Source organism: Scyliorhinus canicula, chromosome 9 (assembly GCF_902713615.1).
Source record: "Scyliorhinus canicula chromosome 9, sScyCan1.1, whole genome shotgun sequence".
Lineage (NCBI taxonomy): Eukaryota > Metazoa > Chordata > Chondrichthyes > Carcharhiniformes > Scyliorhinidae > Scyliorhinus > Scyliorhinus canicula.
Genome location: NC_052154.1, coordinates 145,806,040 through 145,823,743, shown reverse-complemented (window position 1 = coordinate 145,823,743; position 17,704 = coordinate 145,806,040). Strand labels below are relative to the sequence as shown.

General features: G+C 43.7%; 1 protein-coding gene across 3 annotated transcripts in view; it reads left to right on the top strand.

Annotated features, from left to right (window-relative positions):
• Positions 1-17,704, top strand: part of elp4 (elongator acetyltransferase complex subunit 4) — a 459,315-nt gene that overhangs the window by 14,302 nt on the left and 427,309 nt on the right. For all 3 annotated transcript variants that reach the window (XM_038807869.1, XM_038807868.1, XM_038807871.1), the window contains exon 2: positions 11,157-11,192. In XM_038807869.1, coding sequence (XP_038663797.1) covers positions 11,157-11,192 — 36 coding nt within the window. The remainder of the gene's footprint in view (positions 1-11,156; positions 11,193-17,704) is intronic.

Below are 17,704 nucleotides of genomic sequence, written 5' to 3'. Positions count from 1 at the left end.
ATATCAGTGGAAAACCAATGGGAAGCACTAAAAAGTGAGATCCGAAATGTACAAAGTAGACATGTCCCCTCCAAGAATAATAATGGTACTGCCAAATCTCGACCCCCTGGTTGTCTAGAGGAATAAAGGAGAAGATCAAACAGAAAAAGAAAGGGTACGATAGCAACAAAATCAAAGCACTGCAGATAGCCTAGACGAGTATAGGAAGTTCAGGGACAGTGTAAAAAAGGAAATGAGGAAATCAGAGAGGCCATGAAAAAAGATTAGTAAATAAAGATTTTAAAAACTTTTTCCAATTAAGGGTCAATTTAGCATGGCCAATCCACCTACCCTGCACATCTTTGGGTTGTGGGGGTGAGACCCATGCAGATACGGGGAGAATGTGCAAACTACACGGACAGTGACTCGGGGCTAGGATCAAACCTGGCTCCTCGGTGCCGTGAGACAGCAGTGCTAACCAGTGCGCCACCGTGCCACCCCCAGCAAGTAAAATTAAAGAAAACCCAAAGATGTTTAACTAAAATATTAATGGCGAAAGGTTAGCTGAAGAAAAAGTGGGACCTATCAGAGATGAAGAAGGGAACTTGTGTGTAGATGCAGAGGTTGTGGGAAGGGTTTTTAATGAATATTTTGTCTCCATATTTACAAAGGAACTGTATGATGCAGATATAATAGTCCAGGAAGAACACTGTGAGATATTGGATGGTATAATCACCAAGAGAGAGGAAATACTCAAAAGGGTTGGAATCCTTGAAAATTGATAAGTCGCCAGGGCTAGGTGGATTGTTTCCGAGGCTACTGGAGGAGGTCAGGGAGGAGATAGCTGATGCTCTGAGGATGTTTTTCCAATACCCACTAGATAAAGAGGACTGGAGAAATTAAAACGTAGTTCAATTGTTTAAAAAGGGATCGAAGGAAATGCCAAACAATTATAGGCAAGTTAGTCTGACGTTGGTGTTTGGCAAATTCGTAGAATGAATCTTGATAGATGGGATTAACTGTCACATAGGAAGGCATGGACTAGTCTGGGATAGTCAGCATGGATTTGTTAAAGGAAGGTCTTGTCCCAAAAATGTTATTGAATTCTTTGATGAAGTGGCAAGAAGGGTTAATGAAGATAGTGCAGTGGATTTTGTGTACATGGATTTTAGCAAGACGTTTGACAAGGTCTCTTGTGGTAGATTGGTCAAAAAGTAAAAGCCCAGGGGATACAGGGCAATGTGGCAAACTGGATAAAAAGTTGACTTAGTAACGGGAAACAAATGTCAATGGCTGCCTTTGTAAATGGCAAGTTGTTTAAGTGATGTTCCACAGGGCTCAGTCTTGGGACCCTTGCTGCTTGTGTTATATATTAATGATTGGGGGGAGCACAATTGGAAATTTGCAGACAATACAAAGATTGGCCGAGTGGTAGACAGTGTAGAGGATAGTTAGAATCTCCAAAATAATATAGGAGGAGTGGCGATCATAGATCATAGAATTTACAGTGCAGAAGGAGGCAATTCGGCCCATCGAGTCTGCACCGGCTCTTGGAAAGAGCACCCTACCCAAGGTCAACACCTCCACCCTATCCCCAGAACCCAGTAACCCCACCCAACACTAAGGGCAATTTTGGACACTAAGGGCAATTTATCGTGGCCAATCCACCTAACCTGCACATCTTTGGACTGGGGGAGGAAACCGGAGCACCCGGAGGAAACCCACGAACACACGGGGAGGATGTGCAGACTCCACACAGACAGTGACCCAAGCCGGAATCGAACCTGGGACCCTGGAACTGTGAAGCAATTGTGCTATCCACAATGCTACCGTGCTTGCGATAGATATAGAGTTTAACACAGAGGTCATAGTTTTTTAAAAATATTTTTTTATTCTCCTTTTTCACATTTTCTCCCAAATATACACCCAACACTAAACAATAATCAGTAACAAATGTAATGTCAATCTCCATATCAATAACAACTATTCCATCCTCCCACCAAACCCCCAAACATTAGCCCCCATGTTAACATAAACAAATGACAAAGAAGAACCAGTAATTACCCATAGTCACAATTAACACATACAGTCCCCCCTGCCCCCAACCCTCCCAGCTCCCAACCCCCTAATGTTCGATGTGATCCAATTCTCGAAAGTGCATAATGAATAACGTTCATGGATTGTAGAATCACTCCATCCTTCCCCTCAGTTCAAATTTGACCTTTTCAAGTGTCAAGAATTTCAACATGTCCCCATGCCATGCCAGGGCATGGTGGAGAGGTTGATCTCCACTCTAACAGGATCCGCCTTCAGGTGATCAATGAGGTGAAGGCTACATCTGCCTCCGTATCCGTTTCCAACACCGGCTGGTCCGACACCCCAAATATGGCCTCCCGAGGGCCCGGGTCCAGTTTCACGTGCACCACTTTAGAGATTACCCTAAAAATCTCCTTCCAGTAATCCTCCAGCTTTGGACAGGAGCAAAACATATGAACATGGTTTGTGCCCCCCCCCCCCCCCCCCCCCCCCCGAAACGTTCACATACATCTTCTACCCCCTCAAAGAGCCGGCTCATCCTCTCCCTAGTAAGGTGAGCTCTATGCACCACCTTCAGCTGTATCAGGTCCAACCTAGCACACGAAGTGGAGGCATTCGCCCTCCGGAGCACCTCATACCAGAACCCCTCCTCCATACCCTCTCCCAACTCTTTCTCCCACTTTGCCTTGATCCCTTCTAGCGGCGCCTTCTCCAAAATAGCCCCGTAAACCACCGATACTACCCCCTTCTCCAGTCCCCCTGTCGTCACCACCTCCTCCAGCAATATGGAAGCTGCTCTATTGGGAAGCTCTGTACCTCTCTCGCAAAGTCTCAAATCTGCATGTATCTAAATCCCCTGCGCCAGCCCATACTTTGCTCCCAGCTCCTTCAATCCAGCAAAACGGCACCCAAGAAACAAATTTTATAGTGTCCTAATTCCTTTCTCTTCCCCCCCCCCCCCCCCCCCTCCAAAAATGTGCAACTCACTTCCCTGGTTCCCCCGAATCGGCATTTCCCTTGACCCTGCCCCCAACCCGAAGTGCTGTCGAAACTGCCTCCAAATTCTCAACGAAGCTATTACCACCGGACTCCCTGAGTATATCCCCGGGGCCGTCGGGAGCGGCGTTGTCGGGAGCGCCTTCAATCCTGACCCGCTACCCAAACTCTCCTCCATTCTAACCCATTGGGAGTTGACCCATTGGGAGTCAACCCTCCTGACCCAGCTCCGTACCTTCTCCACGTTCGCCGTCCAGTAATAATACATCAGGTTCAGAAGACCCAAACGCCCTCTCTGCCTTCCTGTCTGTCATAGCACCTTTTTATTTCTGACCACCTTCCCTCCCCATATGAACGAGGTAATCATCCCTTCAATCTCTTAAAAAAATGCCTTTGGCAGGAAAATTGGCAGGCATTGAAAAATAAACAGGAATCGCGGCAGCACGTTCATTTTATCCATCTGTACTCGATCCACCAGTGACAGAGGGAGACCATCCCACCTTGCCAGATCAGCTTTCACTCCCCACATTAAACTAGAAATGTTGTATCTACGGAGCCTCCCTATCCTCAATCTTGAACAACCTGCACCCCCAGGTATCTAAAGTGAGTCTCTGCCTCACAGAATAGCAACCCCCCCCCCCCCCCCCCCCCCCCCCAATCCCTGCCCCCACCCCTGGCCGAGACACCACAAAATATTCACTCTCGTCTAGATTTAATTTGTACCCTGAGAAAGACCCAAACACCCGAAGCAGCTCCAGCATTCCCCCTATTGACACACTTGGTTCCGACTCATATAATAACAAGTCATCGGCACATAAGGACACCCTATGCTCTATTCCCCACCCCCCCTGCACTATCCCTTTCCATATCCCGAACTTCTTAATGTGATGGCCAATGGCTCAATCGCGAGTGCAAACAGCAGGGGGAGAGGCCATACAGTTAGAGGGAATATACAATAAATGGAAATATATTAAGAAGGTAAATGAAGTGAGAGATTTTGGAATTCGCTGCCCGAGTTGTTGTGGAGGCAGGGACCCTAAACTCTTTTTAAAAAGTACCTGGATCTGCACCTTGAGTGCTGTGAGCGACAGGGGTATGGACAGTGTGTAGGAAGGTGGGATTAGAAAGGGCACCTGGGTGTCCTTGGGCTGGCATGGCCAAGATGGGCTGAATGGTCTCCTGTGCTGTAACTTTTCTATGGTCCTATGTCGAACACCGTTGTACTACAGTTACCGACTTAGTGACATCTGGCACCCGCGACAAAGAATTATAGGGAGCATTAAAAATACATTAAATTTCCTTTGAACACTTATTTTGTTTGTTACAATTATGAGAAAGCTTCCAAGGATGAGGGACTTCAGTTACATGGATAGGCTGGAGAAGCTCTGGTTGTTCTCCTTTGAGAAAGAAAGGTTGAAAGGAGTTTGTTAGAGGTTCACAATCACATAGGGTCTGGACAGATGGGATAAATTGGTCCATTGACTGGAGGTTCAAGAATTAGAGGATAGAGGTTTAAAGTGATTAGCAAATGAACCAGAGATAACATGAAAGAAAGCTTTACAAAAAAATGGGTATGATCTGGAGTATTTTGGTTGAAAGGATGGTAGAGATGCCTTCAACCTGGCTTATATAAGGGGAAGTGCAGGGAGAAATGCGACTGGCTGAGTTGCTATTCCAGAGAGCCAGCACAAACCAAATGGTTACAGCACAGGTAAGAGGATATTCCATCATTGTATTCTCTGAAATAGAGGGGGAGAGGTTATTTGACCAGTTATTTTACAACTAGCATTTTATTGTACTTTGACATATACACAGGAATTGTTCCTGTGATTCCCGACAGAAATATGGTAACTCCAAAATGTGCCTTAGCCTTAGACAGCGGAGAAGAGCTGGCAGTGAATGGCAGGCAGGTTGTGCCTGAAGAACTGGGGAAGTTATTGAGAAGTAAAGCTCTACCAATACTGAGGAGAAGCAGGTGGCTACCAAGCATAAAGAACAGAAGAAGCAAAAAATAGAATAGAGAAGTAATATGGGTGACTTTAATTTCCATGTAGATTGGGTTAATACTAAATAAGGAGTAAATACCATCGCCGTCTCGAGAGAAGTAGTATTAGACAATGCTGAAGTCAGATAGGTCCCCATGTCCTGATAGTTTGCATCCTAAAATGGTTGCAATTTTCCAGAAATCCTTGGATTCAGGATAAGTACCAGAGGATTGGAAACCTGACAATGTACCATCTCTATGCATAAAGCGTGTAACTATAGGCCAATTAACCTAACATCTATGATTGGAAAAATGTTAGAATCAATTATCAAGGAAGTTATAGCAACACATTTGGAAAATCACAATCTAATCAAATAGATTCAGCATGACTTCATGAAAGGAAAATAGTGTTTCAAGGAAGTATCAACTAGAGTGGATAGAGTGGAACGAGGAGATGTGTTGTATTTGGACTTCAAGAAGGTGTTTGACAAGGTATCTCACAAAAGGTTAAGTCATAAGGTAAGAGCCCATGGTTTTTAGTAGTATATCGGCATGGATCAAGAATTGGCTAATGGGCATGAAACGGTGAATGGGGAAAAGGGGTTCTTTTTCAGGTTGGCGACAAGTAACCACGGTAGCACAGTGGCTATCACTGTTGCTTCACAGTACCATGGACCCGGGTCAGATTCCCAGCTTAGGTCACTGTGCGGAGTCTGCACGTTGTCCTCGTGTCTGCGTTGGTTTCCTTCGGGTGCTCCTGTTTCCACCCATAAGTCCCAAAAGACGTGCTTGTTAGGTGAATTGGACATTCTGAATTCTCCCTCGGTGTACTCAAACAGGCGCTGTAGTGTGGCGAGTAGGGAATTTTCTCATTAACTTCATTGCAGTGTTAATGTCAGCCTACTGTGACATTAAAAGATTATTATTACCAATGAGCTTCCAGAGGGATCAGCGCTGGCACCACAGCGGTATACAATATATATTAATTAATGACTTGGAGGAATGAAGCTAATATACTCCAGCCAGATTTGCAGACAACACAAAACTAGGTGGACAGTCATGTTGCGAATGGGATACAAATAATTTGCAAAGAGATATTGATAGGTTAAGTAAGTGGGCAAGAAGTTGGCAAATGGAGTATAATGTATGTGAATGTGAAGTTGTTCACTTTGTAAGGGAGAACAAAAGATGTGGGAGACGACAGCGCGTTAAAGTGGTCAAACCAATAAAGGCATGAATAAGGGTTTCGGCAGCAGAGGAGCTGAAGCAGGGTCCAGGATGGGAAATTTTTATATTCATTTTTGGGATGTGTACATCTCTGGCAAAGTTATCATCCATTGCCCTTGAGAAGTTGGTAATCGACAGTCTTCGTGATGGCACAGATATGTGGTCGCAAACTCATCTCCGGGTCCGATATGACACTGAAGTTGTGAACTGTCTGGTTCAACCTTTGTAAGTTGCCAGAGAGAGGAACAGAATTGGGGTGAAGGAATTTGTGGCAGGGAAAGAGGACAGTGACAATATTTAATTGGATGAACTTTTCCACTCCTGCAGTGCTGGACATCAGATAAGCAGTCTGACAATTTGGAGACATTGGAAGCTCGGGAGAGGTGATAGGGAGTAGAGCTGGGTGTTGTCAGCACACATGTGAAAACTGACATGATTTCTCTTGATGTTGTCAACGTGCAGCATGGATAGATCCTTTAGGTTACTGCAGGAATGGGAAGTGAAGCCTTTAGTGCTATGATTAGATACAAATGGGAGTATGCGAGTGTAGCCTTACCTGTTTGGATGACTGGCGGAGAGGCTTTGGTGGTGAACAGCATGATCAACTGTTTGAGAATGATAATGGATAGTTTGCCTTTGTCACAGTTACATAGGATGCTGTCTGTGATGTTGACAACCCCAATTTGGTACTGTTGCAGGGGCAGTTCCATTCTTATCTAAGCATGACTAGAGAATCACCACTAATGGCTTCACTTCCCATTCTTGCAGTTATCTCTAGTGTCCCTCTGACTGAAGGGATTCAAACATGGAGTTCCAGGAGGATTAGCAGAAGTTTGGGAGGTGACAACACATTCAAGGACTTTGGAGAAGAAAAAGAGGTTGAAGATGGGGTGGTTGTTCGCAAGGACAAGCAATGAAAATAGGGCTTGAAGAGGCAGATAAATTAAGTTGCTATTGGTAGGATATATTACTATGGCTGTTCAAGGTTTATATTTCATACAATTTTCATTATAGTCCTAGTTACTTCAGAATCCTCTTAAAATTAATCTGCATTACCTGGTGTGATTATCTCCTACCCTGGAAATGCAATCCAAAGTTAGTTGTATTTCTTTTTTGCTGGTTTACCCTGTATACATTTTGTGGACCTGTCAATTTGGATAACAATGTGCTTGCTGCTGTTTCCTCAACGTGGATAAATCCCAAGTTAGAAAAACAAGCTCTTCTCTCTGTGCTCAAGATGTTTGCAGATCAAAGCGAACATAGATTTTCAGCCATGTGAACCTTCATGGTATGTACTGCATAGAAACAAACGGTTTGAACTTTCCATATGCTTTGTGCAGATAATGAAGACTGGACTGTATAGGAGTCATTTTCTGCTGGTCCATCCACTCAAGTTGCCGCTTACGTTGCGGAGTCTGTTTCGGACTAACCTGACTGTCTCTTGACCTGACATTCCCTACTAAACTTGGATATCCAAGCTCAATAAGGAATGACTAAATGCTGATTCACTATCTTTCGTGAGGATGGTGATCTCACCAAGTTCAATCAGGTGTTTCACTAGGTGAGGAAAGTGAGGAAGTTCAGGAATTGGAATGTGATTCTTCACCATCTCACAATAGTACATTATGTTTCTGGAAGAAGTTGGAGCTATTTTTGTATTGATTGTAATTCTTGCAAATCTTTTCATATTGTTTCCCGCATGTATATGTCAAAATCCAAGAAAGGGACAGGGGAGGATCTTCTGTCATGCTGTACTTTACAGATTTATTTTGGACTCTGAATATTTTCAGTGAACCTAAATTTGAGATGATTATCATTTGAGAAAGAACAGGGCTTTTGGAATATCATAACTGACCAATTAAAACTTTAATTGATGGAAAGATAGCAAGCAAGATCATGTTTTGCGGAGTTTATACCTTTGTTCTATAAATTACTTCTTTTATTTATCAAATGCCCTCTTCAGTTGCCTTGCGATTGCACTGCTGGTTTTCAATTCTTTCATATAATCTCTTGCAATAGGTACAGACATAAATAAACTTGCTGGATTTGCTAAGGTCAGTGGCTTGGAATACCTGATTGTACTTTTACTGGATGTTCCTAGCCACTGACTTGAGTGAATCTGGCAAATGTGTAGTGCTGTGCAGCACTGGAGAAAATATCAAAGAAGTTTTATTACTGTGCATAGGCCTTGATGATCTCTGTGTAGCTCCTCAAGCATGCATACTGAAAATGTGCCAGATACTGAAAGCTATTTATTTTTATGGAATGTGGGTATCACCAGCTAGGCCAGTGCCTATTGTCCATCCTAATAGTCCTCTAGAAGTGGTGGTGAGCTGCCTTCTTGAACCGCTTCAGTACTTGTGATGTAGGTACACCCACATGTTGTTTGGGATTTCCAGGATTTTGACTCACACCCAGCGACATAGAAGGATTCCTTCAAATTCAGGATGGTGTGGGCCTTGGAGGGGCCTTGCAGGTGATGATGTTACCATGCATCTGCTGCCCTTGTCCTTCTAGGTTGCTAGTTCAGAGGGTGCTGTCGAAGGAGCCATGGTGAAGAGTGGAGAGTGCATTCCAGCAAAGATGCTGAAATTTGTTCGCCTGGTGTAATATGATATATGCAGAATTTTTGGTGAGAAATATCCATGTTGATTACCCTCCCTTGAGAATAATGATTCAAAAGAGAAGAAAGCGAATTGCATTTCTCTAGCACCTTTCATGACTACAGAATGCCCCAAAATGTTTGACAGCCAGTTAAATACTTCTCTGAAATTTATCCACGGTTATAATTTAGAAAACATGGTAGCCAATTTGTCCCCGGCAAGATCCCACAAACAGCAAAGAGATAGTGACCAGAAAATCTGTTTCTCTTCGTTGTTTGAGGCATAAATGTTGTCCAGGACACTGTGGTGATTGCCTCTGCTCATCTTTGGACTAGTGCTGTGGGATCTTTGTCAGCCAAAGAGGGCGGACAAGGCCTGGATTTAACAACCTATCCGAAAGACTTCACCTACCACAGCACTGCTCTGGTGTGTCAATTTGGATTTATCTGCTCAAGTCACTGGACTGGGATTTAACCTTGCAGCCTTCTGGCTCAGCCAAGAGTGCTATGACTGAGCAAGGGCTAACATCTATTCAGTATTGCAGCTGAATAGATGCTCTATGTGAAAGGGGCTTCTAATGTCTTTTCCTTCCATTGTGCCAATATTTTTATGCACTGGAATTGTAGTGCAACGATTAAGAATCATTCCTTTATGCCGCAAAGTTGTCTATTTATAATTGGTTTCTTTTGTTGGTGTTGTAGTAAATGGTACAATATTGTAAGCCCATCTATGACGTGCCTTGGGTTTAATTATATTGTTCATCAATTATTGCAAAACTTTTATCCTATGAAATCAGAAATTGAAGAAATAAGTGTAGGTTTTATTTCCACATAGCAACTGATGATTAAAATGAATGTGTTATCTTCTTTGGTGTATGTTTGTTGAGTCATAGAGTTAAAAATTCATATTCACTGCATGACTCATTGCTAAACGAAGTATTATATTTTTGTCTTGAAGTAGTTCAATCAAGTATATTTGAAACAATGGAACTTGTGGTGTGGGGATGGGGAGTTGGTTCAAATAAAGTACTGTCATCTCTGTAAAGATAAATTGTTATGAAATCACATAAATATTTTCATTGTTCTCAAATCAAACATTTTGGGTATAATTTCTAGGCTAGCAAATAAACTCAAGATCAAAGATCTGTCAGTATCAGACCTGGGGGCACGCACAGAGAACATGTCTTTATATCTTCTCCAATGCTGTCCTAGTACTCCGAAAACATAGGATCTGGTGTAGTTTGCAACAATACATAAGTAAATTTTGCCGTGACGATGAAGACCCAATAAACTTATGGGGTGGGATTCTCCATAGCCCAATGGCAAAATCTTTTTCGGCAATCGGGCGGAGAATGGATTTTCGGGCCGAAATCCGAGCCTGCGCCGGTTTGATGCTGGGCCGCCCCCTCCAAACTGACGTCATTGTGTCGGGCGCAGCGCACTGTTTCAACAGCGTTGGCGCGTCTTCGGCTGGCCCACCCACGATGCTTCGCCTTCGATAGGCCGAGTTCCCGATGGCGCCGCACACATGTGGTCGAAGCGGTCGGGAACCCGGCGTGCCGGTGCGGACTGTGTCCAGCGCCGCCACACTTGGTCGAGATCCGTGCCGCTGGCCGGGAGGGCTTCTGGGCTTCTGCTTGGGCTGGGGGGACTGGTGGGGGGGGGGGGGGGGGGGGGGGGGGGGAGGCTGTGGGGTCGTGGTTCACGGGTTGGGTTCGTGCACGGCCAGCGCAATGTTGTACGGTGCGACCATTGCTGATCGTTAGACTTGCGCATACATGGCTTGGAACCCAGCCATTCTCCGGCTGTTTTCGGCACGGGAGGTGGGAGTTTCAGTCGGCGCCGGTGCTAGCCCCTCACCGGTGCCGGAATCGGTGAGGGTTTCAGGCTAATTTTTCGGTCATAAAAGACCACACATGCTCTGCTGGAGCCGGCACTTAGCCACTGAAACAAAGAATCCAGCCCATGTTCATTCTCATTTTTCTTTTTCTCATCCTTTATTGCCCGCAACCCAGTACTAGAGCTCTCCACATTTTCCAGCTTTTGCGCCTATATGTGCCTTATCGCATCGCATAATCTGACCATTTTATCCTTTTACCTACGCAACAAACTACCTAAACTTTTTAATGACAGCAGCAATCTCTGGAGCACGTTATTTGAGATTTTCAACTTGTGCTCCTTATTGAGCATTTTCTTTATGTGGGATTTGTATGAGATGCAGTAGAAACTGTCCACTATATCATTTGTGGACCAAATTCTATTTGCCATTTTAAAACCTTTGTAGCATTAAGAGCACTTTGAAATGTATTCACAATGTTAATTTCTTTTTAGGAGGAGGCCTGGCAGTTGGCACTCTTCTCCTAGTTGGTAAGTGAAATATTATATTTTTATATAGTGGAGTGGAGGTTTAAATAAAATGCTAATCTATTATTTGGACCAATCTAATAATCAGGTCCTTTGTCTTTGTTAATTCTCGAAATGCACCAATAACTTGTATTTATATAGTGTTTTAAAGTGGTAAAATATCCCAAGGTGCTTCATAGAAGTGTTGTAATGCTAACACTGAGGGCGGCACGGTGGCACAGTGGTTAGCACTAATGTCTCATGGCACCGAGGATGCAGGTTCGATCCCGGCCCCGGGTCACTGTCCACGTGGAGTTTTCACATTTTCTTCTTGTCTGCATGGGTCTCACCCCCACAACCCAAAGATGTGCAGATAGGTAGATTGGCCACTAAATTGCCCCTTAATTGGAAAAAAATGAATCTGTATTTAAAAAATTATTAGAACACTGAGCCACGTGAACCTTTGGGCAAGGAGAACAAAAGCTCGGTCGAAGAGTAGATTACAGTGAGTGCCTTAATGCAAGTGGGAGAGGCTGAAGAAGGGAATTACAGAACTTGGGGTCAAGACAACTAAAGACGCAGCCACAAAATGGTGGAGCAGTTGTGACCCTATATGTAAAGGGCGAAAAGGAGTTGGTGGATTTTCGGTCGGTGACAATTATGAATAAGTAAGCATTTTTTTCCCCACAATGCTTTTTTCTTTATGTATTTTTTTATTGCTGTTTCGGCAGAATTAAAATGATTGTAAATTCCCCCAATATGCTATAAAATAAAATCAGCAGAGGTTGGATGACTCTTACATAAATACATAGAAGATAAGAGCAGAAGGATCATGGCTGATCATCCTAATCTTAGGTTACCTGTGTGCTATCAAATTTAGGAGAGCTTTTCACTTCCAGGAGCACAGCATTATCTACAAGGAAGGCAAACCAGTGAATTCTGAAGATAAGGAGGGGTGACCACACAGACGGTCAAAAGAATTTTCATAAGGAAGGTTCTTTTTTTTAAAGGAAGGGAGGTGGCAAGGCAGAAGGATCTGAGCATGGAATTCCAGAGGATAAGAATATGGACCTTGAATGAGCAGCCACCAGTGATAAAGTGAGATGTGGGGCAGGGACAAGAGAAACTTAGTATTAAAAGAGGAAATAATGGGTTTTTTTTATTGTTCAGCATTGTTGCTTTCCAAGAAAGGAGGCGATTGTTTAAAGTAGGCCTGGAGGAATTTGAAAGCAAAGTTTAAAATACTTCAGTCAACTTCCGGAAATCTGAGGAGTTAATGAGCCCCGGGGTGATAAAAGTTCAGAGCTGTACAAACTTACGAGGGAAAGATTTAGGGTGGACAGGATAAAATTGTTTCCCTTGGTGGAGAATTCTAGAACCTGGGGACATAGATTCAAGCATAGAAGGTGTAGAAGGGACATGAGGAAGAACGCAGAGGGTAGTGGGAGTCTGGAATTCAAGTTGGTGGTGGAGGCAGAGACCATAAACTCTTTTAAAAGGTACCTGAACTGCCCCTTAAGTGCTGTAAACTACAGGGCTGTGGACCGGGTGCAGGAAGGTGGGATTAGACAGGGCATCTGGGTGTCCTCGGGCTGGCATGGACAAGATGGGCCGAATGGCTCCTGTGCTGTAACTCTTCTATGACTCTAACTTTATAGAGGTGAGAAAATGTGCTGTGGAATTTTGAATTAGTTAAAACCTTATGCAACATTGAGCCACGGTGCCCCGGCGTGTGGAAGGCACAAACTAAGATTTCAGACAGGGAAGAATAAAGGCAGAAGTATGCAATTTTATAAAAGTGAAAGAAAATGACCTTGGTAAGAGCACAGTGGTAAAGGAACTGAAGTTAATGAAAAATTCCAGCAGTAAGACAAATTTCCCCACTAATGATACTGTTTTGAGTAAATCTTTATCTAAAGAATGGCGAATCCAATATTTAAACCTGCCTTTTGTGCATGCCTTTTGCAAAATCAGTATGTTGGTAGTCATCGTCCCATGACATTGGGAACCAGGTGATTATAGACTTGGAGGACAGGAATAATTGTACCAAGACATACCAACCTAATTTAGTTTCCATTCTGCACACACACATTTCTATGTTTACGTTTCAAATTCCTATGTTACCAACTGCCCATATATACCTATTAAGCTGTATTTATACTTTATTGCCAGTGGTGGTGCTGTGGCATCTGCTGCAGGAGTGCAATTAGTTTATTTATGTATGAACAAGCATTAGATTTCAATCCATAGCACTCCTGTAGTAGTAGTACTGTGACTATGTTCTAAATCCACCTCAGATCAGAAAATCTCTGAACTTAATTGGCCTTAATCGTAGGATAGACCTCTTCCTCTGATGACTGCTTTTGCCTCATGTTACTTCAAATTGTGCTTTGGCTAGGCAGCAAGCCAAAAACCTGACCCTCCAGCCCTGTTTTTCAGGTTTGGCCAGCTTGAGCAGCCAACCAAATCTACAACCACCCTCCTAAGGTGTGGGACCCTGGCAGTACCCCCTATCCATTGCTGTGTTCAAAAGAATAGGGCCAAGATTTGCCTCTGCATGTTACTAAAATGCAAAATTAACTCTGAAATTGACACTTCTGAAAGATGCTTATGTTTGTCCAGATAGCTTGTGTGTTATATAGGTTTAACTCGTTTTAAACTGAATATAATCTAAAAGGAAAGTCATTGATATAGATGTGTTTCAAAATTCTTCTTGGACCAAGCAATCGAAAATCCCACAACATTACAAGGATTCTTTTAAATTCAGTCATAGGATGTGGGTGTTGCTGGTTAGGTCAGAATTCATTGCCTATCCTCAATTGCCCTTGAGCTACCTTCTTGATTTGCTGCAGTCCATGTGGTGCAGGTACATCCACAGTGCTGTGAGGAAGGGAGTTCCTAGATTTTATTTTAAATTTAGAGTACCCAATTCATTTTTTCAATTAAGTGCCAATTCACCTACTCTGCACATCTTTTTGGGTTGTGGGGGTGAGACCCACACAGACACGGGGAGAATGTGCAAACTCCACACGGTCAGTGACCCGGGGCCAGGATCGAATCCGGGTCCTCGGTGCCGTGAGGCAGCGTGCTAACCACTGAGCCACTGCCCCCTAGGAGTTACTAGATGTTGACCGAGTGACTGAAGGAACGGCGATATTTTTCCAAGTCAGGATGGTGAGTGGGTTGGAGTGGAAATTGTGCGTGGTGATGTTCCCAAGTATCTGCTGTCCTTGCCCTTCTAGATGGCTGCCGTCAGGGGTTTGGAAGGTGCTGCTGAAGGTGTCTTGGTGAGTCGCTGCAGTGCATCTTGTAAATGGTGCACACTGCTACCACTGTGCTTAGGTGGTGAAAGGAGTGAATGTTTGTGGAAGGGATGCCAATGCAGCTGGCTGCTTTGCCCTGGATAGTGTTGTTGGAGCTGCACTTAGCCAGGTAAGGGGAGAGAGAGTATGACATCACACTTCTGACTTGTGCCTTGTAGATTGTGGACAGAGTTTGGGGAGTCAGGAAGTGAGTTACTTACCATAGGATTCCTAGCTTCCGACCTGCTCTTGTCGCCACAGTATTTACATGGTTAGTCCTCAGTTGAATTTATGGTCAATGGTAGCCCCAGGATTTTGATAGTGGGGGATTCAATGATGGTGATGCTATTGAATGTCACAGGACAATGATTAGATTCTCTGTTGTTGAAGGTGGTCATTGCCTGGCATTTGTTGGCCCAAGCTGGGTATTTTCCACGTCTGGTTGCATTTTGGGATGAGCTGCTTCAGTATCTTGAGGAGTCGCAAATGGTGCTGACTATTAGGAAATCATCAGCAAACATCCCCACTTCTGACATTATGATGAAAGGAAGGCCTTTGAAGAAGTAGCTGAAGCTGGTTGGGCCTAGGACACAACCCTGAGGAACTCCTGCAATGATGTCCTGGAACTGAGATGACTGACCTCCAAAAACCACAATCATCTTCCTTTTTGCTAGGTAAGAGTGCAACCAGTGGAGAGTTTTCGTCCTGTTTTCCTCTTGCATCGATTCCCGTTTTTTGTGGCTAATTGATGCCACACTCTCACATGTGGTCTTAATATGAAGAGCAGTCACTTTTATGTTTGAACCAAGGCCGTAATGAGGCCAGGAGCTAAGTGACCCTTGCAAAACCCTAATTGAGTGTCAGTGAGCAGGTTATTGCTGAACAAGTGCTACTTGATTGCTCTGTTGATGACCCCTTCCATTAATTTACTGATTATCGAAAGTAGACTGATGGGATGGTAACTGGCCGTATCAGATTAATCCTGCTTTCTGAGTACTGGATGTACCGGGGCAATATTCCACATTACCAGGTAGATGCCAGTATTGTAGCTGTACTGGAACAGCCTGGCTCGGTGCGTGGCAAGTTCTGGAGCGCAAGTCTTCAGGACTAAGGCTGGAACATTGTCTGAGCCATGGATTTTGCAGTATCCAGTGCCTTGTTTCCTGATATCATGTGGAGTCAGTCTAATTGGCATCTGTAATGCTGGGGACCTCCAGAGGAAGCCGAGATGGTCATCCACTTTGGACTTCTGGCTGATGATTGTTGCAAATGCTTTGCGCTGATGTATGGGGATGGGAACGTATGTGGAGCCTCCTCTTCCAGAGTTGTTTAAATGTCCACCACCATTCACGGCATGATGTTTCACGACTGCCAAGCTTGAATCTGATCCGTTGGTTGTGTGATCACTTGGCTGTAAGTCCTGCAAGTAATCCTGTGTTGTAGTTTCACCAGCTTGACACCTTATGTTTAGGTGTTCCCTGGCTTTGTGGTAACAGTAGAATGGGGGAAGCCGGTCTGTGAGTTTACAGATTATGTTTGAGCACTAATCTGTTGCTGCTGATGGCCCACAGCGCCTCATGCCCAGTTGTGCTAGATCTGTTCGAAGTCTGTCCCACACATCACAATGGAGGGTAGCCTCAGTGTCAAGACATGACTATGTCTCCACAAGGCCTGTCACTCCTACCAATACTGTCATGGACCGAGGCATCTGCGGTAGGTAGGTTGGGATGAGGACCCAGTCTAGCAGCTATATCTGTTCGGACCCGACTAGCTTGGTCTGTGGTAATGCTACCGAGCCACTCTTGGTGATGGACATTGAAGACCTCCACCTAGAATGCATTCTGTGCCCTTGCCATCCTCACTGCTTCATTCAAGTGGTGTTCAACATGGAGGAAGACTGATTCATCATCTGAGGCGGATGGTACATGGTAATCAGGTCACCTTGCCCATGTTTGATACAAGACTTTTTTTTAATTTAAAGTACCCAAGTCTTTTGTTTTCTAATTAAGGGGTAATTTAGCATGGCCAATCCACCTACCCTGCACATCTTTGAGTTGTGGGGGTGAGACCCACGCAGACACTGGAAGAATGTCCACATGGACAGTGACCCGGGGCCGGGATTGAACCAGGGTCCTTGGTGCCGTGAGGTAGCAGTGCTAAGCACTGCGCCCTACCAGGAGACTTCATGGTGTCCAGATTTGATGTTGAAGACTCCCAGGGCAACTGTGCTGCCACCTCTGCTGGGTCTGTTATAATTTCCCTCAATTATTGAACAAGGTGGGCTTTTAAGACAATTGGCAATTATTTTGTTCCAGATCCCACCTGCCTTAATGGGATTTGAACCCAGGTCTCCAGACATTACCCTAGGTCTCTGGATTACTAGTCCAACAACAATACAATTGCACCACCACCGTCCAATGAATAGGAACCAATTATTTGACCATCACACCTGCTTGACCAGGTAGTTAGTCGTAGCAGCTTTGTTCTTTTTAATTCCAGTTTCCTGCCCTTTCTGCAGATTTCTTATTTTTAATGTTAATTCCTAGGTTAGTCGCTATCATTTTTTTGAAACACTTCAGTTTACTCTGCGTCTATGACCTCCTGGACAGTGCATTCCATTTTCTCACAGCCCTTTAATTTTAGTTTCTTGGACTTCATTTTGACTGACTGAATTCAAATTTTTGTATCAAGTGTCATATTCTGGAGTGAACAGTTATCCCTTGTATATTAGATGTCAACATGATAGTTAAGGATTTCCTTGAACAGAATTTAACCTGCACTTCAAATATGTCTAATGTCAACTGTGTCACAATATAGCTAAAGAATGAAGTTCACAATGTAATTCTTGGTATAGTGTATCAGTGTATATTGTTGATTATATGCAGTAAATTTGTTTCTTTTTGCCATATGATTTACTTTTTTTTAAACCACATAGAGGTTTTCTTGAATGCCAGGACAGTTAAGCTAGTATAGTAATTTCAGTTGACAAAAGCAATAAGTAGATTAATTCCAAAATGGATAATTCATTTTCCACATCCATCTGTTACCATTTAATAGTTTATATAGGCTTTTTTTCCTGCTTTTTATTTTTGTAGTTTTGATTTTTCCAAAGATATTTTGTATTTTCCTATAAATTGTGAAGCAGGATTCTCAGTTGATGTAGCAGCTTTATATCAAAAAGACATGCTTACTATAATTTGTGAGGATAATTTCTCAGAAATGTAAGCTTCTAGT